The sequence below is a fragment of the Oncorhynchus keta genome, chromosome 32 (assembly GCF_023373465.1).
Source record: "Oncorhynchus keta strain PuntledgeMale-10-30-2019 chromosome 32, Oket_V2, whole genome shotgun sequence".
In the NCBI taxonomy this organism is placed as follows: Eukaryota; Metazoa; Chordata; class Actinopteri; order Salmoniformes; family Salmonidae; genus Oncorhynchus; species Oncorhynchus keta.
In genome coordinates, this window is record NC_068452.1 from 14,453,674 (window position 1) to 14,477,190 (window position 23,517).

The following is a 23,517-nucleotide window of genomic DNA, read 5'->3' on the forward strand; positions in this document are numbered from 1 at the left end:
CATCACGGACAAACTGAATTGGTCCACCCACACAGACAGCGTTGTGAAGAAGGCGCAGCAGCGCCTCTTCAACCCCAGGAGGCTGAAGAAATTGTCACCAAAAGCACTCACAAACTTCTACAGATGCACAATCGAGAGCATCCTGTCGGGCTGTATCACCGCCTGGTACGGCAACTGTTCCGCCCACAACCATAAGGCTCTCCAGAGGGTAGTGAGGTCTGCACAACGCATCACCGGGGGCAAACTACCTGCCTTCCAGGACACCTACACCACCCGATGTTACAGGAAGGCCATAAAGATCATCAAGGACAACAACCACCCGAGCCACTGCCTTTTCACCCCGCTATCATCCGGAAGGCGAGGTCAGTACAGGTGCATCAAAGCAGGGACCGAGAGACTGAAAAACAGCTTCTATCTCAAGGCCATCAGACTGTTAAACAGCCACCACTAACATTGAGCGGCTGCTGCCAACATACCGACTCAACTCCAGCCACTTTAATAATGGAAATTGATGTAAAAAATGTATCACTAGCCACTTTAAACAATGCCACTTAATATAATATTTACATACCCTACATTACTCATACCATATGTATATACTGTACTCTGTACCATCTACTGCATCTTGCCTATGCCGTTCTGTACCATCACTCATTCATATATCTTTATGTACATATTCTTTATCCCTTTACACTTGTGTGTATAAGGTAGTAGTTGTGGAATTGTTAGGTTAAATTACTCGTTGGTTATTACTGCGTTGTCGGAACTAGAATGTGACAAATACATTTGATTTGAATAACAAAATGGCTGACAATTCCCTTGTTTTTCCTTCTTGCAGATCCAAATTTCGTCCGAACATTTCTAACAACCTACAGGTCCTTCTGTAAACCTCAGGAGCTGCTGGGTCTTCTTATGGAGAGGTGAGTATGTTGATGCCATTCTAGGATTGGGCTCCACTGTTACTATTCTATGAAACGCCTTTGTGTCTAATATTGTATCATATTTTTCAAAATCAGATACTTTGCCATTCACTTTGGCAAATGTTTTCAGTCAACAAGACATTCGTCTGTGCTCGTTGACTCTGACCTTTGACAGAACAAAGACAGAGATGTATTCATCATGGACAATATATTCCCATATACATTTTTGAAACGAGGGCTGTCCCCGACTAAAATAATTCTTGGTCAAGCGAGAGTCGTCAGTTTTTTTAGACTAATCGATTGGTCAAAAAAATAAAAATAAAAATTCCATATAAAGACACACCCTATGTGTTTTGATAAAATCAACTATGTAGCTTGTCTGATGATTTAAACATACGGTTTGATTAAATAATTAAGACACACAAATGACTCAAGAGGGAGCCAGAGATCAAGATGGCCTCCTCCTCCCTTTGCTGCTGGCCTTCTCAAAATTCTGCCTTTACTTTCCTGAAGTTGCCGGTAATAGGCTACACAAGGGGTCGGTAACTTTTTCCATTTGGAGTGCCAATTTATGCCAGCTATTATTTTCAATTAACAGTTTAATTTAATTTATAATTAAGTCTTTGTATCTCAAAATCATTGTCATGTGGTTCATCTAATTTATATCTAAATGAAAATAATAAACATCTAAAAGTAACTTTTGCCATTGCCAACTATGTAAAAAAAATAGTCTAAAGCCAACAAATAAAATTACTGCAGCCAGCAGGTAGAAAATATCCTGATTTTAAAAAATGTATATCTGCAACGAACTTGAAACATTGTATCAACCAGGCTATCAACTGGATACACCGACGCTCTCGTGCTAGCAAACTTGCAACAATGTAATATTCTGGGCCAGTGAGCTTCCTGGGCCAGTGATCTTGAGACACAGCTATAGGGATAAGAAGTAATCAGGTATTTTGTGACGTTTGCACTGGATCAGAGCATTACATTTTTTCCCTTTCATGCTGAGTGCTTATTGAAAGGGAGAGAGATGGATTTTTTTTTATATACATTGAGGAACCATTGTCATTCTCAATAAAAAACACACCTTTACTCACTGTTTGAGGTGAATGTGCGGGGGCACTGGTTAGTCAAGGTAATGGTGGTAACATGTATATGTAGGTAGAGTTAAAGTGACGATGCATAGATAATAACCAGAGAGTAGCAGCAGTGTAACAGAGGGGGGGGGGGAGACTATGCAAATAGTTTGGGTAGCCATTTGATTAGCTGGTCAGGAGTCTTATGGCTTGGGGGTAGAAGCTGTTAAGAAGCCTCTTGGACCTAGACTTGGCGCGCCGGGACTGCTTTCCATGCAGTAGCAGAAAGAACAGTCTGACTAGGGTGGCTATAGTCTTTGATGATTTTTAGGGCCTTCCTCTGACACCGCCTGGTATAGAGGTCCTGAATGGCAGGAAGCTTGGGCCCAATGATGTACTATGTTGTTTAATGCTGAGCTGTATTCAATAAATAGCATTCTCTCATAGGTGTTCCTTTTGTCCAGGTGTGAAAGGGCAGTGTGGAGTGCAATAGAGATTGCATCATCTGTGGGTCTGTTGGTGCAGTATGCAAATTGGAGTGGGTCTAGGGTTTCTGGGATAATGGTGTTAATGTGAGCTATGACCAGCCTTGCAAAGCATTTCATGGCTACAGATGTCAGTGCTACAGGTCGGTAGTCATTTAGGCAGGTTACCTTAGTGTTCTTGGGCACAGGGATTATGGTGGTCTGCTTGAAACATGTTGGTATTACAGACTCAGGCAGGTAGAGGTTGAAAATGTCAGGGAAGACACTTTCCAGTTTGTCAGTGCATGCTCGGAGTACACGTCCTGGTAATCCGCCTTGTGAATGTTGACTTATTTAAAGGTCTTACTCACATCAGCTGCGGAGAGTGTGAGATCACAGTCATCTGGAACAGCATGTTTCATGTTTCAGTGTTACTTGCCTCGAAGCGAGCATAGAAGTAATTTAGTTCCTCTGGTAGGCTTGTGTCACTCGTGCAGCTCTCGGCTGTGCTTCCCTTTGTCGTCTGTAATAGTTTGCAAGCCCTGACACATCCGACGAGCATCGGAGCCTGTGTTGTACGATTCGATCTTAGTCCTGTATTAATGCTTCGCCTATTTGATGGTTCGTTGGAGTCACTGTGGGGAAGACGTCCTCAATGCACTTATTGCTAAAGCCAGTGACTGATGTGGTGTGCTCCTCAATGCCATCGGAAGAATCCCGGAACATATTCCAGTCTGGAACCTCTACTGTCTGGTTAAAGGTGTATCCCAGATTCCAGTTGTGATTTTGTTTTCTGGAACCTTCTAGGTTTGAAATTCCCGAGCCAAAGCCTACAGAGGCGGACCAGATGGCCATAGAGAACGGAGACCAACCTCTCAGCGCCGAACTCAAACGATTTCGCAAGGAGTTTGTCCAGCCAGTCCAACTCAGGTACCTCTGCACCCCTCCCAATTTACCACACCTAATTCCAGAGGTTGTGTTCATTAGGGACTATAACAGAAAATATTCAACAACAACAAAAAGTTATTCTTGGACAAGTCGAGGTAGCCCCTGTCTGTTTTCTTTCATTTTGGTGCCTAATGAACATGACCTAGGGGTCAACAGTACATCCTGGTTTTCTTGTGATACACTTGGAAGGTAGTCTGTCCTGATAAGCAGAGAAAGGTTTCAAACTTTTTTAATGCTGGGCTGAAACAAAAGCATGCAGTCTTTACATTTTTTATATATATATTTTTGTTATGCTCCATATACTGTGCTTTCGGGAAGTATTCAGATCCCTTCCCCTTTTCCACTTTTTGTTACGTTATAGCCTTATTCTAAAATATATATAAATTTTTTTATGTAAAAATCCTCATCAATTTACACATGATACCGCATAATGACAAGCGGGCAGATTTATTTGTTTTTTTAGGTCAGGATTTGTAGTTAGCGCTCTCTTGCTGGTCTGTAACTGGTATCTTAACTGGTTTTGACCTACTCGCTCTTCCTGCAGGGTATTGAATGTATGTCGCCACTGGGTGGAGCACCACTTCTATGACTTTGAGCGGGACTGTCAGTTACTCAAGTGTCTGGAGGAGTTCATTGCATTGGTGCGAGGTATGTGTGGATAAATTGGGGCAAGGACTTTCTCTTCTTTTGTTGCATATCGTCTTTTTTTTTCTTTTTTTCCTCTCGTCTCTTCTTCTCTCGTATCTCTCCTCTACTTCTCTTCTCTGAGTGACAATCTCCCTCTCTGTGACCCCTCTCAGGCAAGGCCATGAAGAAGTGGGTGGAGTCCATTACCAAGATCATTCAGAGGAAGAAGCAAGCACAGGCCAATGGGCCCAGCCACAACATTACCTTCGAGAGCTCGCCACCTCCCATCGAGTGGCACCTCAGCAAGTCGGGCCAGACAGACCAGTTTGACCTCATGACCCTCCACCCCATTGAGATCGCCCGGCAGCTCACACTGCTCGAGTCCGACTTCTACAGGTAGGCCTACAGTACCGTATTGCAGTCCACGGCAGTTTTTTAATTTTTTAACTCCAGTCCTTTTTGTTCCAGTCCAGTACTAAAGCACCTCAATTTATCACTGGCTTGATGATTCCTTGGATCAGCTGTGTAAGTGGTGGACTAGAGCAAAAATGTGACTCACCACCTGGATACGGTGCGATGTTGCAAAATTTGAAATGGTGCCTTTTACATACAAAAGTATAGACTCAAAGATAGAAAATGGTTTATCATACACTCTGCTTTGAAAGTTGATGAACTTGTAACACCACTTTTGAGAAAATGGCCCTTGAATGTTTTTGGACACCTACTTGGAGAGCTCTTCTTTGTCTACACCCATTCAGCATTGTTCACACCCTCTTAAGCCTTAACCCAACCCATCTCTTGAAGGATTAAATGTGAGGCCATGTGTTAAACAGAGTGAATATTGTAGTAAACAACTGAGGATTTCAAGACAAAGAGTGCTAAAAGTAGTAGCCTACCATAAGGAAAAGCTCCAGCTAAAAATACACTATCTAGTCCTTGTCCTATATCCTAATTTGACTTTGGCGCAGGTCATGTTCTTCACATTACCATCTCTGGTAAAAACACACTATTTCAAATTAAATCTATGTTTTTGTCACATGCACAGGATACAGAAGGTGTAAATGGTACAGTGAAATTGTTACTTGCATATTTGAATAGTAGCAATATCAAAAATAGAAAGGCCAGAATTCTGGAGTTTCCTCTTCACTATTGATGTTGAGACTGGTGTTTTGCAGGTACTAATGAATTAATGAAGCTGCCAGTTGAGGACTTGTGAGGCGTCTGTTTCTCAAACTAGACACTAATGTACTTGTCCTTTTGCTCAGTTGTGCACCGGGGCCTCCCACTCCTCTTTCTATTCTGGTTAGAGACAGTCTGCGCTGTTCTGTGAAGGGAGTAGTACACAGCGTTGTACGAGATCTTCAGTTTCATGGAAATTTCTCGCATGGATTAGCCTTGATTTCTCAGAACAATAATAGACTGACAAGTTTCAGAAAAGAAAGAGCTTTGTTTCTGCCCATTTTGAGCCTGTAATCGAACCCATAAATGCTGATGCTACAGATACTCAACTAGTCTAAAGAAGGCCCGTTTTATTTCTTCTTTAATCAGAACAACAGTTTTCAGCTGTGCTAACATAATTGCAAAAGTGTTTTCTAATGAGCCTTTTAAAATTATAAACTTGGATTTGCTAACACAACCTGCCATTAGAACACAGTAGTGATGGTTACTGATAATGGGCCTCTACGTCTACGTAGATATTCCATAAAATAAAATAATGAGCTGTTTCCAGCTACAATAGTCATTTACAACATTAACAATGTCTTCACTGTATTTCTGATCAATTTGATGTTATTTTAATGGACAAAAAAAATTAGTTTTCTTTCAAAAACAAGGAGATTTCTAAGTGACCCCAAACTTTTGAACGGTAGTATACTTACACATACATACATACATACATACATACATACATACATACATACATACATACATACATACATACATACATACATACATACATACATACATACAGTTAGTTGAAGTTGGAAGTTTACATACAGTTAGGTTGGAGTCATTAAAACTCGTTTTTCAACCACTCCACAAATTTCTTGTTAACAAACTATAGTTTTGGCAAGTAGGTTAGGACACCGACTTTGCATGACACAAGTCATTTTTACAGCATGTGTTTACAGACAGATTATTTCACTTACAATTCACTGTATCACTATTCCAGTGAGTCAGAAGTCTACATACACTACGTTGACTGCCTTTAAACAGCTTGGAAAATTCCAGAAAATGATGTCATGGTTTAGAAGCTTCTGATCGGCTAATTGACATAATTTGAGTCAATTGTAGGTGTACTTGTGGATATATTTCAAGGCCTACCTTCAAACTCGGTGCCTCTTTGCTTGACATCATGGGAAAATCAAAAGAAATCAACCAAGACCTCTGAGGGGGAAAAAAGTCTGGTTCATCCTTGGGAGAAAATTCCAAATGCCTGAAGGTACCACGTTCATCTCTACAAACAGTAGTTCGCAAGTATTAACACCATGGGACCACGTAGCCGTTATACCGCTCAGGGAGGAGACGCATTCTGTCTCCTAGAGTTGAACGTACTCTGGTGCGAAAAGTGCAAATCAATCCCACAACAACAGCAAAGGACCTTGTGAAGATGCTGGAGGAAACGGGTACAAAAGTATCCATATCCACAGTAAAACGAGTCCTATATCGATACAACCTGAAAAGTCCGCTCCGCAAGGAAGAAGCCACTGTTCCAAAACCACCATAAAAAAAGCCAGACTACGGTTTGCAACTGCACAAAGATGGTACTTTTTAGAGAAATGTTCTTTGGTCTGATGAAACAAAAATAGAACTGTTTGGCCATAATGACCATTGTGTTATGTTTGGAGGGAAAAGGGGGAGGCTTGCATGTCGAAGAATACCATCCCAACCGTGAAGCACGAGGGTGGCAACATGGGGAGTGCTTTGCTGCAGGAGGGACTGGTGCACTTCACAAAATAGATGGCATCATGAGGTAGGAAAATTATGTGGATATGTTGAAGCAATATTTCAAGACCACAGTCAGGAAGTTAAAGTTGTGGCAAAATGGCTTAAGGACATCAAAGTCAAGGTATTGGAGAGACCATCACAAAGCCCTGACCTCAATCCTAAAAAACATTTGTGGGCAGAGCTGAAAAAGCATGTGCGAGCAAGGAGGCCTTTACAAACCTGACTCAGTTACACCAGCTCTGTCAGGAGGAATGGGCCACAATTCACCCAACTTAGTGTGGGAAGCTTGTGGAAGATTACCCAAAACATTTGACCCAAGTTAATCAATGTAAAGGCAATGCCACCAAATACTAATTGTAAACTTTTGACCCACTGGGAATTGATGAAAGAAATAAAAGCTTAAATAAATCATTCTCTCTACTACACTGCTCAAAAAAATAAAGGGAACACTTAAAACAACACAATGTTACTCCAAGTCAATCACACTTCTGTGAAATCAAACTGTCCACTTAGCAAGCAACACTGATTGACAATAAATTTCACATGCTGTTGTGCAAATGGAATAGACAACAGGTGGAAATTATAGGCAATTAGCAAGACACCCCCAATAAAGGAGTGGTTCTGCAGGCGGTACCACAGACCACTTCTCAGTTCCTATGCTTCCTGGCTGATGTTTTGGTCACTTTTAAATGCTGGCGGTGCTTTCACTCTAGTGGTAGCATGAGACGGAGTCTACAACCCACACAAGTGGCTCAGGTAGTGCAGCTCATCCAGGATGGCACATCAATGCGAGCTGTGGCAAGAAGGTTTGCTGTGTCTGTCAGCGTAGTGTCCAGGGCATGGAGGCGCTACCAGGAGACAGGCCAGTACATCAGGAGACGTGGAGGAGGCCGTAGGAGGGCAACAACCCAGCAGCAGGACCGCTACCTCCGCCTTTGTGCAAGGAGGCGCACTGCCAGAGCCCTGCAAAATGACCTCCAGCAGGCCACAAATGTGCATGTGTCTGCTCAAATGGTCAGAAACAGACTCCATGAGGGTGGTATGAGGGCCCGACATCCACAGGTGGGGGTTGTGCTTACAGCCCAACACCGTGCAGGACGTTTGGCATTTGCCAGAGAACACCAAGATTGGCAAATTTGCCACTGGCGCCCTGTGCTCTTCACAGATGAAAGCAGGTTCATACTGAGCACATGTGACAGAGTCTGGAGACGCCGTGGAGAACGTTCTGCTGCCTGCAACATCCTCCAGCATGACCGGTTTGGCGGTGGGTCAGTCATGGTGTGGGGTGGCATTTCTTTGGGGGGCTGCACAGCCCTCCATGTACTCGCCAGAGGTAGCCTGACTGCCATTAGGTACAGAGATGAGATCCTCAGACCCCTTGTGAGACCATATGCTGGTGCGGTGGCCCTGGGTTCCTCCTAATGCAAGACAATGCTAGACCTCATGTAGCTGGAGTGTGTCAGCAGTTCCTGGAAGAGGAAGGCATTGATGCTATGGACTGGCCAACCTGTTCCCCAGACCTGAATCCAATTGAGCACATCTGGGACATCATGTCTCGCTCCATCCACCAATGCCACGTTGCACCACAGACTGTCCAGGAGTTGGCGGATGCTTTAGTCCAGGTCTGGGAGGAGATCCCTCAGGAGACCATCCGCCACCTCATCAGGAGCATGCCCAGGCATTGTAGGGAGGTCATACAGGCACGTGGAGGCCACACTCACTACTGAGCCTCATTTTGACTTGTTTTAAGGACATTACATCAAAGTTGGATCAGCCTGTAGTGTGGTTTTCCACTTTAATTTTGAGTGTGACTTCAAATCCAGACCTCCATGGGTTGATACATTTGATTTCCATTGATAATTTTTGTGTGATTTTGTTGTCAACGCATTCAACTAAGTAAAGAAATAAGTATTTAATACTAATATTTCAATCATTCAGATCTAGGATGTATTACTTTTTTTTTTTGAGCAGTGTATATTATTCTGACATTTCACATTCTTAAAATAACTGACCTAAGACAGGGAATTTTTACTAGGATTAAATGTCAGGAATTGTGAAAAACTGATTTGAAATGTATTTGGCTAAGGTGTATGTAAACCTCCGACTTCAACTGTACACATACACAAACGTGCAGCACCAGCGAGGGGGACACTTCCCCCACTGATGTTGCTGGGCCTGTGGGAACAGCTATGGTGGGCCGTACCGAAGGTTATCCCCTCACCTCTTTCCCACGCTCCGGGGTGAAGTTTCCCCTTGGTACAGATTTATGATCAGCTTCCTTTCTCCCAATTCTAACCCATAACCATGAGTGGGGGAAATTCAGAACTGACCCAAGATCAGCATCTATGGTAACTCAATGTATATACTGTAATAATATCAATTGAAATGTCCATGAATTGAGCCGATCCTCATTAATGTCCCGTAGGTCACTTCATTACTCCCGCTTTGTTTACTACACAAGCTTCTGACTCAGCTGACTTTGTTGTTGAAGTATAAAAACACGAGTTACAAAACGCATTCACAGGGTTGGTTAACTCTTGCTGTTCCTCGGGTCTCCACCGAATTAGGTAAATCCGCTTTTTAGTTTTAATGCGCCCCACTGCTGGAACAATTTACAGCTCTCATTAAAATGGGATGTTCTGTTGCAGTTTAGGTCGTTGATTGAAAACCTAGTTGCTGAGAACTTTAACTGTTTAGGATTCTGTATTTACTTTTTGCGTATTCTTTTTAATATTAACACGTATTTATGCATGTTTAGTTTTAAATGTGTATTTTGTATATTGATGTGTATTGTGTACACGGGGCTCACCTGGAAATGAGACCCGTGGCTACCTGTTAAAATAAAGTTAAAATAAAAACATTTTTAAAAATCACCGTGCTCTACGACGAGATTACATCGCACCGGCCTTGTGGCCCAACAATGGTCGCTGGTATTGTCTGAAAATCTTACCACAATGCTGGCGCAGAAAACTCCCTTAGCTGCCAAGACTGGAGTCGGTAGAAGTTTGCACCTAACCACTGACACAAGGTCTGATTTTTTTTTTGTTGTTGTTGTTGTCTTATAACTAATAATGGTGGTCTTCTGTGGCTCATATGGTGAAGTTGTGGCTTCAATTCCTGCTGGGATCACATAAACATGCACTATAGTGACTGCATACATTTTTTGTAAGTCTCTTTGAATAATGGCATATAATAGTTTGGGTATATGGTAATCTCCTCCTAGAACTTTGGTTTGGAGCATCTACTTGAAGCGTCAAAGCGACTAACCTCTGCATTATTGTCCTCTCTCTGACTTATATCTACAGGGCGGTGCAGCCGTCAGAGCTGGTGGGCAGCGTGTGGACGAAGGAGGACAAGGAGCTGAACTCGCCCAACCTTCTGCGCATGATCCGCCACACCACCAACCTCACGTTGTGGTTCGAAAAGTAAGAGCACCCATTTTGTTTTTTGGCATCACAAAGAAGCGGCCCTTGTGAAACGAGACCATGATATTCCTTACACTTGCAGTGTTGACAAAGCATTTTCTATGATGAATTTATGGCATGATAAAGTATGTTATATAGCTCGATGTATACTGAACAAAACTATAAACACAACATGTAAAGTGTTGGTCCCATGTTTCGTGAGCAGAAATAAAATATCCCAGAAATTTTCAGTGAGCACAAAAAGCTTCTTTCTCTCAAATGTTGTGCACAAATGAGTTTACATCACTGTTAGTGAGCATTTCTCCTTTGCCTAGATAATCCATCCACTGACAGGTGTGGCATATCAAGAAGCTGATTAAACAACATGATCATTACACAGGTTCACCTTCTGCTGTGGACAATTAAAGGCCACTCTAAAATGTGCAGTTTTGTCACACAACACAATGCCACAGATATCTCGAGTTTTGAGGGAGCATGCAATTGGCATGTTGACTGCAGGAATGTCTACCAGAGCTGTTGCCAGAGAATTGAATGTTCATTTCTCTACCATAAGCCGTGTCCAACGTCATTTTAGAGAATTTGGCAATATGTCCAACTGGCCTCACAACCGCAGACCACGTGTAACCACGCCAGCCAAGGACCTCCACATCCGGCTTCTTCACCTACGGGATCGTCTGAGACCAGCCACGTGGACAGCTGATGAAACTTAGGAGTATTTCTGTCTATTAAAGCCCTTTTGTGGGGGGAAAACAAATTATGATTGGCTGCCATGGATGGGCCTGGGAGGGCATAGGCCCAAACACTTGGGAGCCAGGCCCACCCATGGCTGTGTCCCTGCCCAGCCATGTGATATCCATAGATTATTACCTAATGAAATTGTTTCAATTGACTGATTTCCTTATATGAACTGTAACTCAGTAAAATCGTTAATTGTTGCATGTTGCGTTTTTGTTCAGTATAGTTATGTCATGACATTTAGTGCACTGCATACAGGTGTTACGAATGCTTTATGTAGGTGGCAGAATTGAACCCTAAATAAGGCTGAGATTACTCCTATCCTCCCCATATTGATTCTCATGTTGAAAAGGAAAGAAACAATTTGGGACTGTTTTTTTGTGTAATCCCTGTCTGATTTCATGTGTGATATCACACCAGGCTTGATATCTCCAGAGACTTCCTGGTTTAGTTTTCAGGGGCCAATATTTTCAATGTACCAATATGTATTTTCTTTCCCCCACTTACCTTACACTTTGTCATCCACCAGCTGTGGAAATGAAATGACGGAACTATGCAGACCTGAGTCATGTTTATTAGGGCTTGCAGCAAAAAAAAACTTTTTGCAATTCAAAACAAAAAGGTAGTCCCTCACTGTTTAGTCCCTAATGAACACGGCCCTGGCCCTTGGGTTTAAATAGCATTTTTTTTCTCAATGTACTACGTTCTCCACAGGTGTATCGTAGAGACGGAGAACCTGGAAGAGCGGGCAGCGGTGGTGGCGCGTATCATCGAGATCCTGCAGGTGTTCCAGGAGCTCAACAACTTCAACGGCGTGCTTGAGGTGGTCAGCGCCATGAACTCCTCGCCCGTCTACCGGCTAGACCACACCTTCGAGGTGATGAAGGCCTGGAGGGGTTCTTTCTGCAAGATTCTTTGAAGTTGTTGTTAGGAAATGGTGTGATAACTGTCTTGGTACTTTATGGCATTGCATGAATCCAATGAAAATTGCAGTACCAAATTAAGTGCCTAGTGTTGATGAGTATTGTAATTAGTAAGTCTCTACGTTGAGGTAACATAAAATTACAGATTTCTTATCAATAGAAAGCATGGCCCAATGTGCCTCTGTGTACCATAGAGACACATCTGTAGGGTGAAATAAATACAATTGTTTTGACTGAACTTTCGGCCCCTCTCCAGCAAATTCCAAGCCGACAGAGGAAGGTTCTGGAGGAGGCCCATGAACTGAGCGAGGACCACTACAAGAAGTACCTGGCAAAACTGCGCTCCATCAACCCCCCCTGTGTCCCCTTCTTTGGTATGCTCTAGAGCAGTGTTTCTCAACCTTTTTGATACCAGGGATGAGGAAGCTATGGTCCTTTTTGTGTCAGGGACTCACAAGTAATGTACCGTTTTTATTTTGTACACAGCAGTACTGTGTATCTAAGACAATTTCCCCCTCGGGAACATTAAAGTTGATCCTGTCCTATGCTATCCTAAGCTAGCGTTTTTCCTCCTTGGAGGACCGCTTACATTAGAACTAGTGTTGGTTAACCATCTCGGGGACCGGCCGGCAACATTCCACGAACCGGTGCCAGTCCATCGACATCATTGCTCCATTCTCATGTATTTTTTCTCTCTCTAACTCTCCTCAGGGATCTACTTGACGAACATCCTGAAGACGGAGGAAGGCAACCCTGACTTCCTGAAGAGGCATGGCAAGGAGCTGATCAACTTCAGCAAGCGACGGAAAGTGGCAGAGATCACCGGGGAGATCCAGCAGTACCAGAACCAGCCCTACTGCTTACGGGTGGAGAGCGATATCCGGGTGAGGAGCAAAAACAGTGATGTCGCATGTTCCATTGAAGTTGGTCATGGCCAGCCTGCATAGTCAACATTTTTTGAGAAATTGGCATACTTTCCAGCTTTGCAGCATGGTCCAACCCATCAACGTTTCACAAATACCATTTAGTTACGTGGAATATGAATGGGTATAAATATGATTAAACAAGGGAGTAATATAAGTAATATATCACATCATTTGGCCTGTTTCCTTTCACGATTTCATCTCTACAGTTCCCATGTACATTTGACAGTTTTCCAAGTCATAGCAACCTCTTAGTTTTTGATTAGATATACATTTAGTGCTGATCCCTAGCTTAAACTTTAGTCTCATTGACATCAATGCTTAGAATTCATTGCTTAGTAGAGAGTTACTGCCACTCAGCTCCCGACATGTACTAGTTGGTTATTTATCCAATTGTCCCCAATCACCCACACCCTTGTCTATAGTCATTAGGACAACAATATATACTTCTCAATGGATCTGTCTTTCTGACGACTCTGTTTCTCTCATTTGTGTTAAACAGAAGTTCTTTGAAAACCTCAATCCAATGGAGGACAAGGCAGAGAAGGAGTTTGCTGACTATCTGTTCAACAAGTCGCTGGAGATTGAGCCTCGGAATGCCCGGTCGTTGCCTCGATTTGTAAGTGTCCCTCTCCCTTCTTACGATTCACATGATTATCCTCTCTCGGACTCCCTATGCCGTTTGATCAGTTATTGTATTTCAAAACCTTTGTTAGAATGACATTGAAACTTCATGAGTTTTTGTCCACTATTCATTGTTTTACATTTGAGTCATTTAGCTTTTTCGTACTGGCCCCCCGTGGGAAACGAACTCACAACCCTGGCATTGCAAGTGTCATACTCTACCATCTGAGCCACGGGACCACACTGAGCCACACTTAAGCATGTGTGGCTCCCTGTATGCTCTTAAGCAGTGGCGTCTCATGAAAATTCCAACAAGTGGGGCTTGTTGCAAACTGTAGCTGACAAATAAGTCCACATTTCCAAACGGAATAAGTAGGCTACTGCAAATGTTCAACTTCAACTTATTTGCTAGACGTACAAGCATGTGGGAATACAATAACAGACAAAAACTTGTGGTAGTTTAATTCTAGCTAATGTCATGTCTTGTTTGAGCTTTGCTGAAACAGCTGTTTGACAGTGTCATCTTCTGTGTCTGCGCTCACTTCATACTTTGACGACAGTGCAGTGTTTTGTAGATCATCGCCATCTTGTGTACAGAGTTATAATTGCAAACCAGGGGCTCTTTGGATAGGTTCAATAATAGTGGCTAAAATCCTATGATAACCGCAAGGGGTATAGGGATAACTTTAAATTGCATTGAATGAGGTGGCTTGAGAAGCTCTCTGGAATGCTGGAACTACGCTGCCAATTACAGCAGCACATTTTATTTGAACTTTTATTTAAACTCAATTTGTAATCTAAATGCAGTTATTTATATACACAAACTTGATATTATTACAATATTTGATCATTATATAAATTTTTATAAATCCATTTTTATCTCATTGCTGCCAGGTGGGGCGGCGTCCGAGTGCCCTCTATGGACGCAACGCCCCTGCTATTAAGGTAGAAAAAAGACTGAACATTTGTCAGCAGAATTTATACCTCTAACAATTACAGGTAGCTGCCAAAATAAAGGACCCACTTGAGTAAATGAGGGATATAAAGTAAATTGAAAGCAGTTGCTTCCCCACAGGTGTTCCTGAGCTTATTACGCAATTAACATACCATCATGTTTAGGGTCGTGTATAAAAATGCTCAGTTTCCCATTATTTTGGCTACCATGGCTAGAAGAAGAGAGAGGTGACTTTGAAAGAAGGATATAAATGGTGCATAGAGGGTTTAAAGGGTGTGTGTGTCAGTCACCAGATCTCACCCAATTGAACAATTATGGTAGATTCTGGATCGGCACCTGAGATGGCGTTTTCCATCAACAAAACACCAAATGTATGTCATTTCTCATGGAAGGATGGTGTCACATCCCTCCAAATAAAGTTGTAAACACTTGTAGAATCTATGCCGAGGCATATTGAAGCTGTTCTGACGGCTTGTGGTGGCCCAACGCCCTATTAATACACTTTATGTTGGTGTTGGTTTATTTTGGCAGTTACCTGCAGGTAACACACTAACCAGATAGTCCCCCAATCTCTGACATTAATTACCAGAACCAGCAGTACTTGAGGGCTGAGAGTCTGCAGTTGAGTAGCCCTGACATTGTAGAAGTGTTGCCCTGACCCCTCCTTCAACTCCCCCCTCTCCCTGTCTCCTTCCAGCCCAAGAAGTACAACTGCCCGCTCAAGTCCCCCGGCGTGCGCCCGTCCTCGGTGCGCCCGGGCACCATGCGACATCCGACGCCACTGCAGAATGAGCCGCGCAAGATCAGCTACAGCCGCATCCCTGATAGCGAGATGGAGAGTGCCGCCTCTGCGCCCAACTCGCCGCGCACGCCCCTCACGCCGCCGCCGGCCTCGGCTGCCTCCAGCTCCACAGATATCGGCAGCGTGTTCGACTCGCCCCAGGGCCCCTCCAGCCCCTTCCACTCCAGTAGGTGGTCCTTCAAGCTGGACGAGGGAGCAGGTTGGGTGGGGATTGTGGAGGAGGGAGGATAGGTTGGGTGGGAGCGTAGCTAGAGCTTATAGAGAAAGTGTTTGTTAAACACAGTTTGAGATTTTCCTTCCGCCTCAGTCTCTCATTCTCTCAGGGCCTTCTCTCTCTTCTCTTTTCTTTACTCCGGCCTTTTCCTCCATCCAGACTGCGACAGCATCTTTGCCCAGGTCTCCTTACCACACGGCCCACGTTAGTATGACCCTCAAAGCCTTCCTGTTGTCAGTGTCCCCTCACTACCCATCCACCCACACCACATACAAACTACTACATCAACCCACCCCCATTTCTCACTCATTCTGACCCTCCCAAGCTCTTACTTGCCTCTCCCTACCCGCATGCAACTGACATCCACCTCATTGCTCCCATCTCCCCTCACCGTTGCCCCTGTCCGTCTCCATAGCAAAGAATGCTCTGTTGTCTGTGTGTGTTTCCAAGTAGACGTTGCCCACAGAAACAGATCCAGGATCAGCTCTAAATCCTGGGGGCAGGCAAATGCAAGTAGTCTGGGTAGCCAATTGATTAGATGTTCAATCGTATGGCTTGGGGGGAAAAGCTGTTTTTAGAAGCCTCTTGCACCTAGACTTGGCGCTCCGGGACCACTTGCCGTGCGGTAGCAGAGAGAACAGTCTGGCAGGAAGCTTGGCCACGGTGATATACTGGGCCGTATGCACTACCCTCTGTAGTGCCTTGCGTTCGGAGGCCGAGCAGTTGCCATACCAGGCAGTGACGCAACCCATCAGGATGCTCTTGATGGTGCAGCTGTGTAGAACCTTTTGAGTATCTGAGGACCCATGGCAAATCTTTTCAGTCTCCTGAGGGGGAATAGGTTTTGTCATGCCCTCTTCACGACTGTCTTGGTGTGTTTGGACCATATTAGTTTGTTGCTGATGTGGACGCCAAGGAACTTGAAGCCCTCAACCTGCTCCACTATAGCCCCGTCGATGAGAATGTGGGTGTGCACGGTCCTCATTTTCCTGTAGTCCACGATCTTCTCCTTTGTCTTGATCACGTTGAAGGAGAGGTTGTTGTTGTCGTCCTTGCACCAAACGGTCAGGTCTCTGACCGCCTCCATATAGGCTGTCTCGTTGTTGTCGGTGATCAGGCCCTACCACTGTTGTCATCGGAAAACTTAATGATGGTGTTGGAGTCGTGCCTGGCTGTGCAGTCATGAGTGAACAGGGAGTACAGTAGGGGACTGAGCACGCACCCTTAACTGGATGTGTTGTTAGCTACCCTTACACCAGGGGGCGGCCCGTCGGGAAGTCCAGGATCCAGTTGCAGTGTTTAGTCCCAGAGTCCTTCCCTTAGTGATGAGCTTTGAGGGCATTATGGTGTTAAACGCTGAGCTGTAGTCAATGAACAGCATTCTCACGTAGGTATTCCTTTTGTCCGGGTGTGAAAGGGCACTGTGAAGTGCAATAGCGATTGCATCATCTGTGGATCTGTTGGGGAGGTATGCAAATTGGAGTGGGTCAAGTGTTTCTGGTATAATGGTGTTGATGTGAGCCATGACCAGCCTTTTAAAGCACTTCATGGCTACAGACATGAGTGCTACGGGTCTGTAGTCATGTAGGCAGGTTACCTTAGTCCCTGCGCCCAAGAACACTATGGTGGTTTGCTTGAAACATGTTGGTATTACAGACTCAGACAGGTAGAGCTTGAAAATGTCAGTGAAGACACTTGTCAGCGCATGCTCGGAGTACACGTCCTGGTAATGATGCTCTCGTGCATGTTTCAGTGTTACTTGCCTCGAAGCGAGCATAGAAGTAATTTAGCTCCTCTGGTAGGATCGTGTCACTGGGCAGTTCTTGGCTGTGCTTCCCTTTTGTAGTCTGTAATAGTTTGCAATCCCTGCCACATCCGATGTGCGTCGGAGCTGGTGTAGTAAGATTCGAGCTTAGTCCTGTATTGACGCTTTGCCTATTTGATGGTTCGTCGGGGAGCATAGCGGGATTTCTTATAAGCTTCCGGGTTAGAGTCCCGCTCCTTGAAAGAGGCAACTCTACCCTTTAGCTCAGTGCAGGTTGGGGTATGTACGTACAGACAACGTCATCGATGCACTTATTGATGAAGCCAGTGACTGATGTGGTGTACTCCTCAATGAGGAGGTGTGGAGTACTCCTCAATGAGGAATCCCGGAACATATTCCAGTCTGTGCTAGCAAAACAGTCCTGTAGCTTAGCATCTGCTTCGTCATGACCACTTGTTTATTGACTGAATCACTGGTGCTTCCTGCTTAAATTTTTGCTTGTAAGCAGGAATCAGACCCTTTACTCAGTACTTTGTTGAAGAACCTTTGGCTTCTTGGGTATGACACTACAAGCCTGACACACCTGTATTTTGGGAGTTTATCCCATTCTTCTCTGCAGATCCTTTCAAGCTCTGTCAGGTTGGATGGGGAGTTTTGCAGCACAGGTATTTTCAGGTGTCTCCAGAGATATTCGATCGGGTTCAGGTCCGGGATCTGGCTGGGCCACTCAAGGACATTCAGAAACGTGTCCTGAAGCCACTCCTGCGTTGTCTTGGCTGTGTGCTTAGGGTTGTTGTCCTGTTTGAAGGTGAACCTTCACCCCAGTCTGATACTCTTTTCCAGTGCGTACAGGACTTCGTCAAGGATCTCTGTACTTTGCTTCGTTAATCTTTTACTCGATCCTAACTAGTCTTCCAGTAACTGCCACTGAAAGAAAATCCCACAGCATGATGCTGCTACCACCATGCTTCACCGTTGGGATGGTGCCAGGTTTCGTCCAGACGTGACACTTGGCATTCAGGCCAAAGAGTTCAATCTTGGTTTCACCAGACCAGAGAACCTTGTTTCTTATTTTCTTAGAGTCTTTAGGTGCCTTTTGGCAAACTCCCAAGTGGGCTGTCATGTGCCTTTTTACTGAGGAGTGGCTTCCATCTTGCAACTCTACCATAAAGCCTGATTGGTGGAGTGCTGCAGAGATAGTTGTTATTCAGGAAGTTTCTCCCATCTCCACAGACAAACTTTAGAACTCTGTTAGTGACCATCGGGTTCTTGGTCACCTCCCTGACCAAGGCCCATCTCCCCCGATTGCTCTGTTTGGCCGGGTGGCCAGCTCTGGGAAGAGTCTTGGCGTTTCCAACCTTCCATTTAAGAATGAGGCCACTGTGTTCTTGGGGACCTTCAATGCTGCAGAATTGTTTGGTACCCTTTCCCAGATCTGTGCCTCGAAACAATCCTGTTTTCGCTTTGCCATTATGGGGTATTTTGTGTAGATTGAGGATTATTATTATTATTGTTTTTTTTTTAGAATAAGGTCTGGAATACTTTTTGAATGCACTGTATAGTTAGTAGCAGTTGTATGTTGTAAAACCCGTAATATTAGGCATCATTGAAGTTGGTTGACGTGATTGCTTCCTCAAACATAATACTTTAGTGTTGTCTTTTTGTATACTCTTCCTGAAAGAGTTTCTATTACCCATCCATTCATCATCCTCTATTCTCTTATTTTTTTTTTTTTTCATTTTCTGTGATTTCAATGCTTGTATTTACTCCATTCTTCTTGGGCCTGAATGTCTTCAGTTCGTCTCTTTCTTTGAAATGAATGTGTGATTTATAACCTAGAAAACAGTCAAGTGCCAGGCAAAAGAGAGAACCCCCAGACACTGTTGGCCATCCCTGAGTTGTAGAGTCCTGTATGGGATGAATTGGGTTCAAATATGTGTAATTACTGTCTTCTTGTAAAGGCTTAATTTTAGTTAACCTGATTTCCTTCTTTTCCAGGGTCCTCCTCGGTTTCCTCCATGGTGAGTTTCCACAGGAACACTGAAGACACCACCGTCCCCCCGCCTGTGCCCCCTCGCAGACGCCCCGAATCCGCCCCCGCTGAATCTTCCCCTTCGAAGGTGACTCTATTTTTACCTGTTTGCTACCTAAGGTTTTCTGAGACTCCTGGGTGGCGCAGTGGTCTAAGGCACTGCATCTCAGTGCAAGAGGCATCACTGCAGTCCCTGGTTTGAATCCAGGTTGCATCACATCCGGCCGGGATTGGGAGTCCTATAGGGCGGTACACAATTGGCCCAGCGTCGTCCTGGTTTGGCCGTCATTGCAAATAAGAATCTGTTCTTAACTGACTTGTCTAGTTAAATAAAAGTATAAACAATGCAGTTGTAAAAAATACCTTAAAATGAATAAAAGTAACAAATAATTAAAGTGCAGCAGTAAAATAACAATAGTGAGGCTATATACAGGGGGTACTGGTACAGAGTCGATGTGCGAGGGCACCGGTTAGTCGAATCATTAGGATGTTTCTTGATTGATTGATTCTAGAGTTTATATGTGGAATGCTAAATATCCAATGAAACACAACAAAGTTCCACTGTCAGTTATTTACTAGTCATTTCTTGAGATTTTAGATGACATTTTTGAGAGTTTGTCGAGTCTTCATAACGTTTGTGCTTCTCCTTTTCCACCTGCACGTCTCTCACATTCCAGATGATGTCAAAGCACTTGGACAGCCCCCCCGCCATCCCCCCACGGCAGCCCACCACCACCAAGGTCTACTCGCCTCGCTACTCGCTCTCAACCGAGCGCACCTCCGTGTCGGAGCCACCTGACAGCCCACCCACCCTGCCGCCGCGGGAGCCCGTGAGAACGCCGGACGTCTTCTCCAGCTCAAACAGCCCCCTGCACCTGCAGCCACCCCCGCTGGGCCGCATCCGCAGCAGCGAACCCACGCTAAGCCAGACCTTCTTCCCACCCTCGCCGTTCAGCCCGCTCACCCCGCCGCCACCCCCAACTCCCTCGCCCTCGCTGGGGCCCAGCGGCCCAGACTGCTGCAGCGACTCAGCCCTCCTCCCTCTGGGGGGTGCAGCTGGCCCCCCTGTGCCCCCTCGCCAGAGCACCAGCAGTGCCGCTGCCCAAGCTATCCCCAAGCTCCCTCCCAAAACATACAAAAGGGAGTCGGTGTCACACCCGTCCCTAGTGCATCGAGACGGCCCACCCCTACTGGAGAATGCCAACCCCTCTTAAAAATACTTGTATATGTGATATGGGGGAAATCATTAAACACTAAAGACTTTAGACTTGAACAAAAACAAAATTGAATTGTGATGTCGACTTTAAGAGAAAAAAGGCAATGTCAGTGTAGGTTCTTAGCTACCTGGAAAAATAATCATGTGCCCTTGTATAAAAAAAAAAACTTAAACAAATGATGATTGTCCTTTTTTCATTTGTGCAGACCATTGGAGACTCCCTATAAAAACCCTTTTGGGGGGGTATCTTACTGTTTGCTTGTTTTGTTGTGTGTTTGTGTGTACAGTATGTTTGTCATCGTCCAATGTTTATTTCATTTGGTTTATTTTTTTTTTTAAAGTGAATCGATTGCAGCATTACTTGTCAATGAGCTCGGTGGCCTACACATGCACATACAGCTTGAACCATAATAAACCTTGAACCAGGACCACACAAGTCCACCGCACGCTGGAGGATGGAAAGATAAAGACTGTAGACCAGTTTGAACAGACTCCAGGAGAAATCCACAAACTTAATAGTGTTTTAACTCACTGTGTATGGGCTAAATAATCTACTAAAATTGCCCATGTTGACCAGAGACAGACCAGAGAGAACTCGAGCTATCACAGTGTTGTAAAACCCATTTCAACTCCCCAATAACAAATGTCTGCCGTTCAATCCACCTCACTCAGATTGAAAAAGGGACTTGGGAAATCATGTTGTTAAATGGTGTTTAAGGCTTTGTGTAGAGACTGAGTCCGAGGCAAACGTTTATTTTTTGGGGGCCAGTAGATCGACCAGAGTACCATGATTTAAGGCAGGGTTGCCCAAACTTGGTCCTGGGTGCACGTTTTGGTTTTTGCCCTAGCACTACACAGCTGATTCAAATAAGCAAAGCTTGATGAGTTGGGTAATTGAATCAGATGTGCAGTGCGAGGGCAAGAAACTAAATGTGGGGGGCCCGGGACCGAGTTTGAGAAACCCTGATTTTAAGGTACCCATCCACACCAAAGAGGTACTTTTCAAGCATTCAAGAAACACAAGAAGTGATTGTTCTTAAGTTTGTGTTAGTACTTTTATGTTCTGATTTATTTCTGCCAATGAGTATGTAAAGAAAATTATGATTGACGTCTTTAAACAAGGGAATAAAAGTGTTTCTACCACCTATAAGTCAACTATGAAACGAGTGAAGAGCTGGCTAACGTCCTGAAGGCCCTGTTAGAATATATTTGTTTAATGACTCCTTCCTTCCACGGCGTGGTCACTGATCTGACATGACTGAAGCTGATCGGGTTATGTACTGAAGACCTTGCTCTCTCAGTAATATCATAAAGAGTCTGTATGGAAATGTAATTGTTTACCTCAAATTTCAGCTTGAGTCTTGCCTGGATGGGGCATTTACACATTTTAAGGTTTTTACATTTCTGTCATTTAGCAGACGCTCTTATCCAGAGCGATTTACTGTAGTGAGTGCATACATTTTTTTCATACTTTTTCGTACCTGTCCCCCGTGGGAATCAGACCCACAACCCTGGCATTGCAAGTGCCATGCTCTACCAAATGAGCCACACGTTATAATTGCTTAACTCATGAAACCACACAGTCCTTAAAGGAAGGATGAAGGGATACCTTTTAAAGCATCCAAAAAGGGCCATAGCAAAATGCAGTTGAATAGCTGGGCATGAATACAGTACATTTAATCACAGGTAGACCACATTCCAGTCAAATGTTACTAACTCGTTAGTGGATGGTCATACAGTAACAGTACATCTTGAATAGACGAGTTTAATTATGAGAACAATAGCCTGTGAGTTTGGCAATAGTTTATATATAGAAAATCAAACAATTAAGTGTACTTCTGAGTCATTTTGGTTTATTTGAACATGTACAAGTGTTCCATCTTCAGTTTATACTATGGTTTGTTCTCTAGGGTCAAAATGTGAGCTGTGAGTCACCCAAAGTGCACTGTGTATGGAATAGGGTGCCATATTTATGGACCCTGGTCAAAAGTAGTACACTATATAGGGAATAAGGTGCCGTTTGAGATGCACTCATGATGAATAGCCTAAAGTAATTAATCTGGGTTTGTTGTCTTCATTGTAATAATTCTTGGCTATTCTCCCTGGTTTCTTCCCATTGAACTAAATTCCATAGGGCCATCCTGTCAGTTGCTTTCAAAAAAACATGTTATTTTTCTGGCCCATACACTATGTAATGGTTTGAGAGTCATAGAAACAGAATGACTAGAACGTGCATTCACATTCAAGTCACGTTCCGCGATGGGTCAACTGACGGCAATATCAGTGCACCAATATTCCATCTAGGAAAGTAATGATTACCTTTTAAGGAATTAGCAACCAGGTTATATGTGTGTACTGTATGTATGTGATCATCTCATTCACAGTGACCTTGTGTTTACCAGCAATACTGTGAAAAAGCCTTGGCAACAGTAGGTCTCTTTAACCCAGAACACATTGATGCAGTGTCCGAAATGCAATAATCGTGCCACGTTGGGAATGAACATACAGTGGGGCAAAAAAGTATTTAGTCAGCCACCAATTGTGCAAGTTCTCCCACTTAAAAAGATGAGAGGCCTGTCATTTTCATCATAGGTACACTTCAACTATGACAGACAAAATTAGGGGGGAAAATCCAGAAAATCACATTGTAGGATTTTTTTATGAATTTATTTGCAAATTATGGTGGAAAATAAGTATTTGGTCAATAACAAAAGTTTATCTCAATACTTTGTTATATACCCTTTATTGGCAATGACAGGTCAGATGTTTTCTGTAAGTCTTCACAAGGTTTTCACACACTTGCTGGTATTTTGGACCATTCCTCCATGCAGATCTCCTCTAGAGCAAGTGATGTTTTGGGGCTGTTGCTGGGCAACACGGACTTTCAACTCCCTCCAAAGATTTTCTATGGGGTTGAGA

The 23,517-nt window shown here is 44.0% G+C and overlaps 1 protein-coding gene across 6 annotated transcripts in view; it reads left to right on the forward strand.

The window, feature by feature from the left end:
* Nucleotides 1–21,741, forward strand: part of LOC118365065 (son of sevenless homolog 1-like) — a 75,003-nt gene extending 53,262 nt beyond the window's left edge. For 2 of the 6 annotated variants that reach the window (XM_052490671.1, XM_052490674.1), the window contains 14 exons: nucleotides 839–920; nucleotides 3,271–3,393; nucleotides 3,956–4,059; nucleotides 4,212–4,434; nucleotides 10,290–10,409; nucleotides 11,859–12,021; nucleotides 12,324–12,441; nucleotides 12,779–12,951; nucleotides 13,493–13,609; nucleotides 14,509–14,559; nucleotides 15,267–15,537; nucleotides 15,745–15,789; nucleotides 19,349–19,470; nucleotides 20,060–21,741. In XM_052490671.1, coding sequence (XP_052346631.1) covers nucleotides 839–920; nucleotides 3,271–3,393; nucleotides 3,956–4,059; nucleotides 4,212–4,434; nucleotides 10,290–10,409; nucleotides 11,859–12,021; nucleotides 12,324–12,441; nucleotides 12,779–12,951; nucleotides 13,493–13,609; nucleotides 14,509–14,559; nucleotides 15,267–15,537; nucleotides 15,745–15,789; nucleotides 19,349–19,470; nucleotides 20,060–20,596 — 2,249 coding nt within the window. In that variant the 3' untranslated portion in view covers nucleotides 20,597–21,741. The remainder of the gene's footprint in view (nucleotides 1–838; nucleotides 921–3,270; nucleotides 3,394–3,955; nucleotides 4,060–4,211; nucleotides 4,435–10,289; nucleotides 10,410–11,858; nucleotides 12,022–12,323; nucleotides 12,442–12,778; nucleotides 12,952–13,492; nucleotides 13,610–14,508; nucleotides 14,560–15,266; nucleotides 15,538–15,744; nucleotides 15,790–19,348; nucleotides 19,471–20,059) is intronic. The other 4 variants (XM_052490673.1, XM_035746975.2, XM_052490672.1 and 1 more) reach the window with 3 other exon arrangements.
* The last annotated feature ends 1,776 nt before the right edge of the window (nucleotides 21,742–23,517 follow it).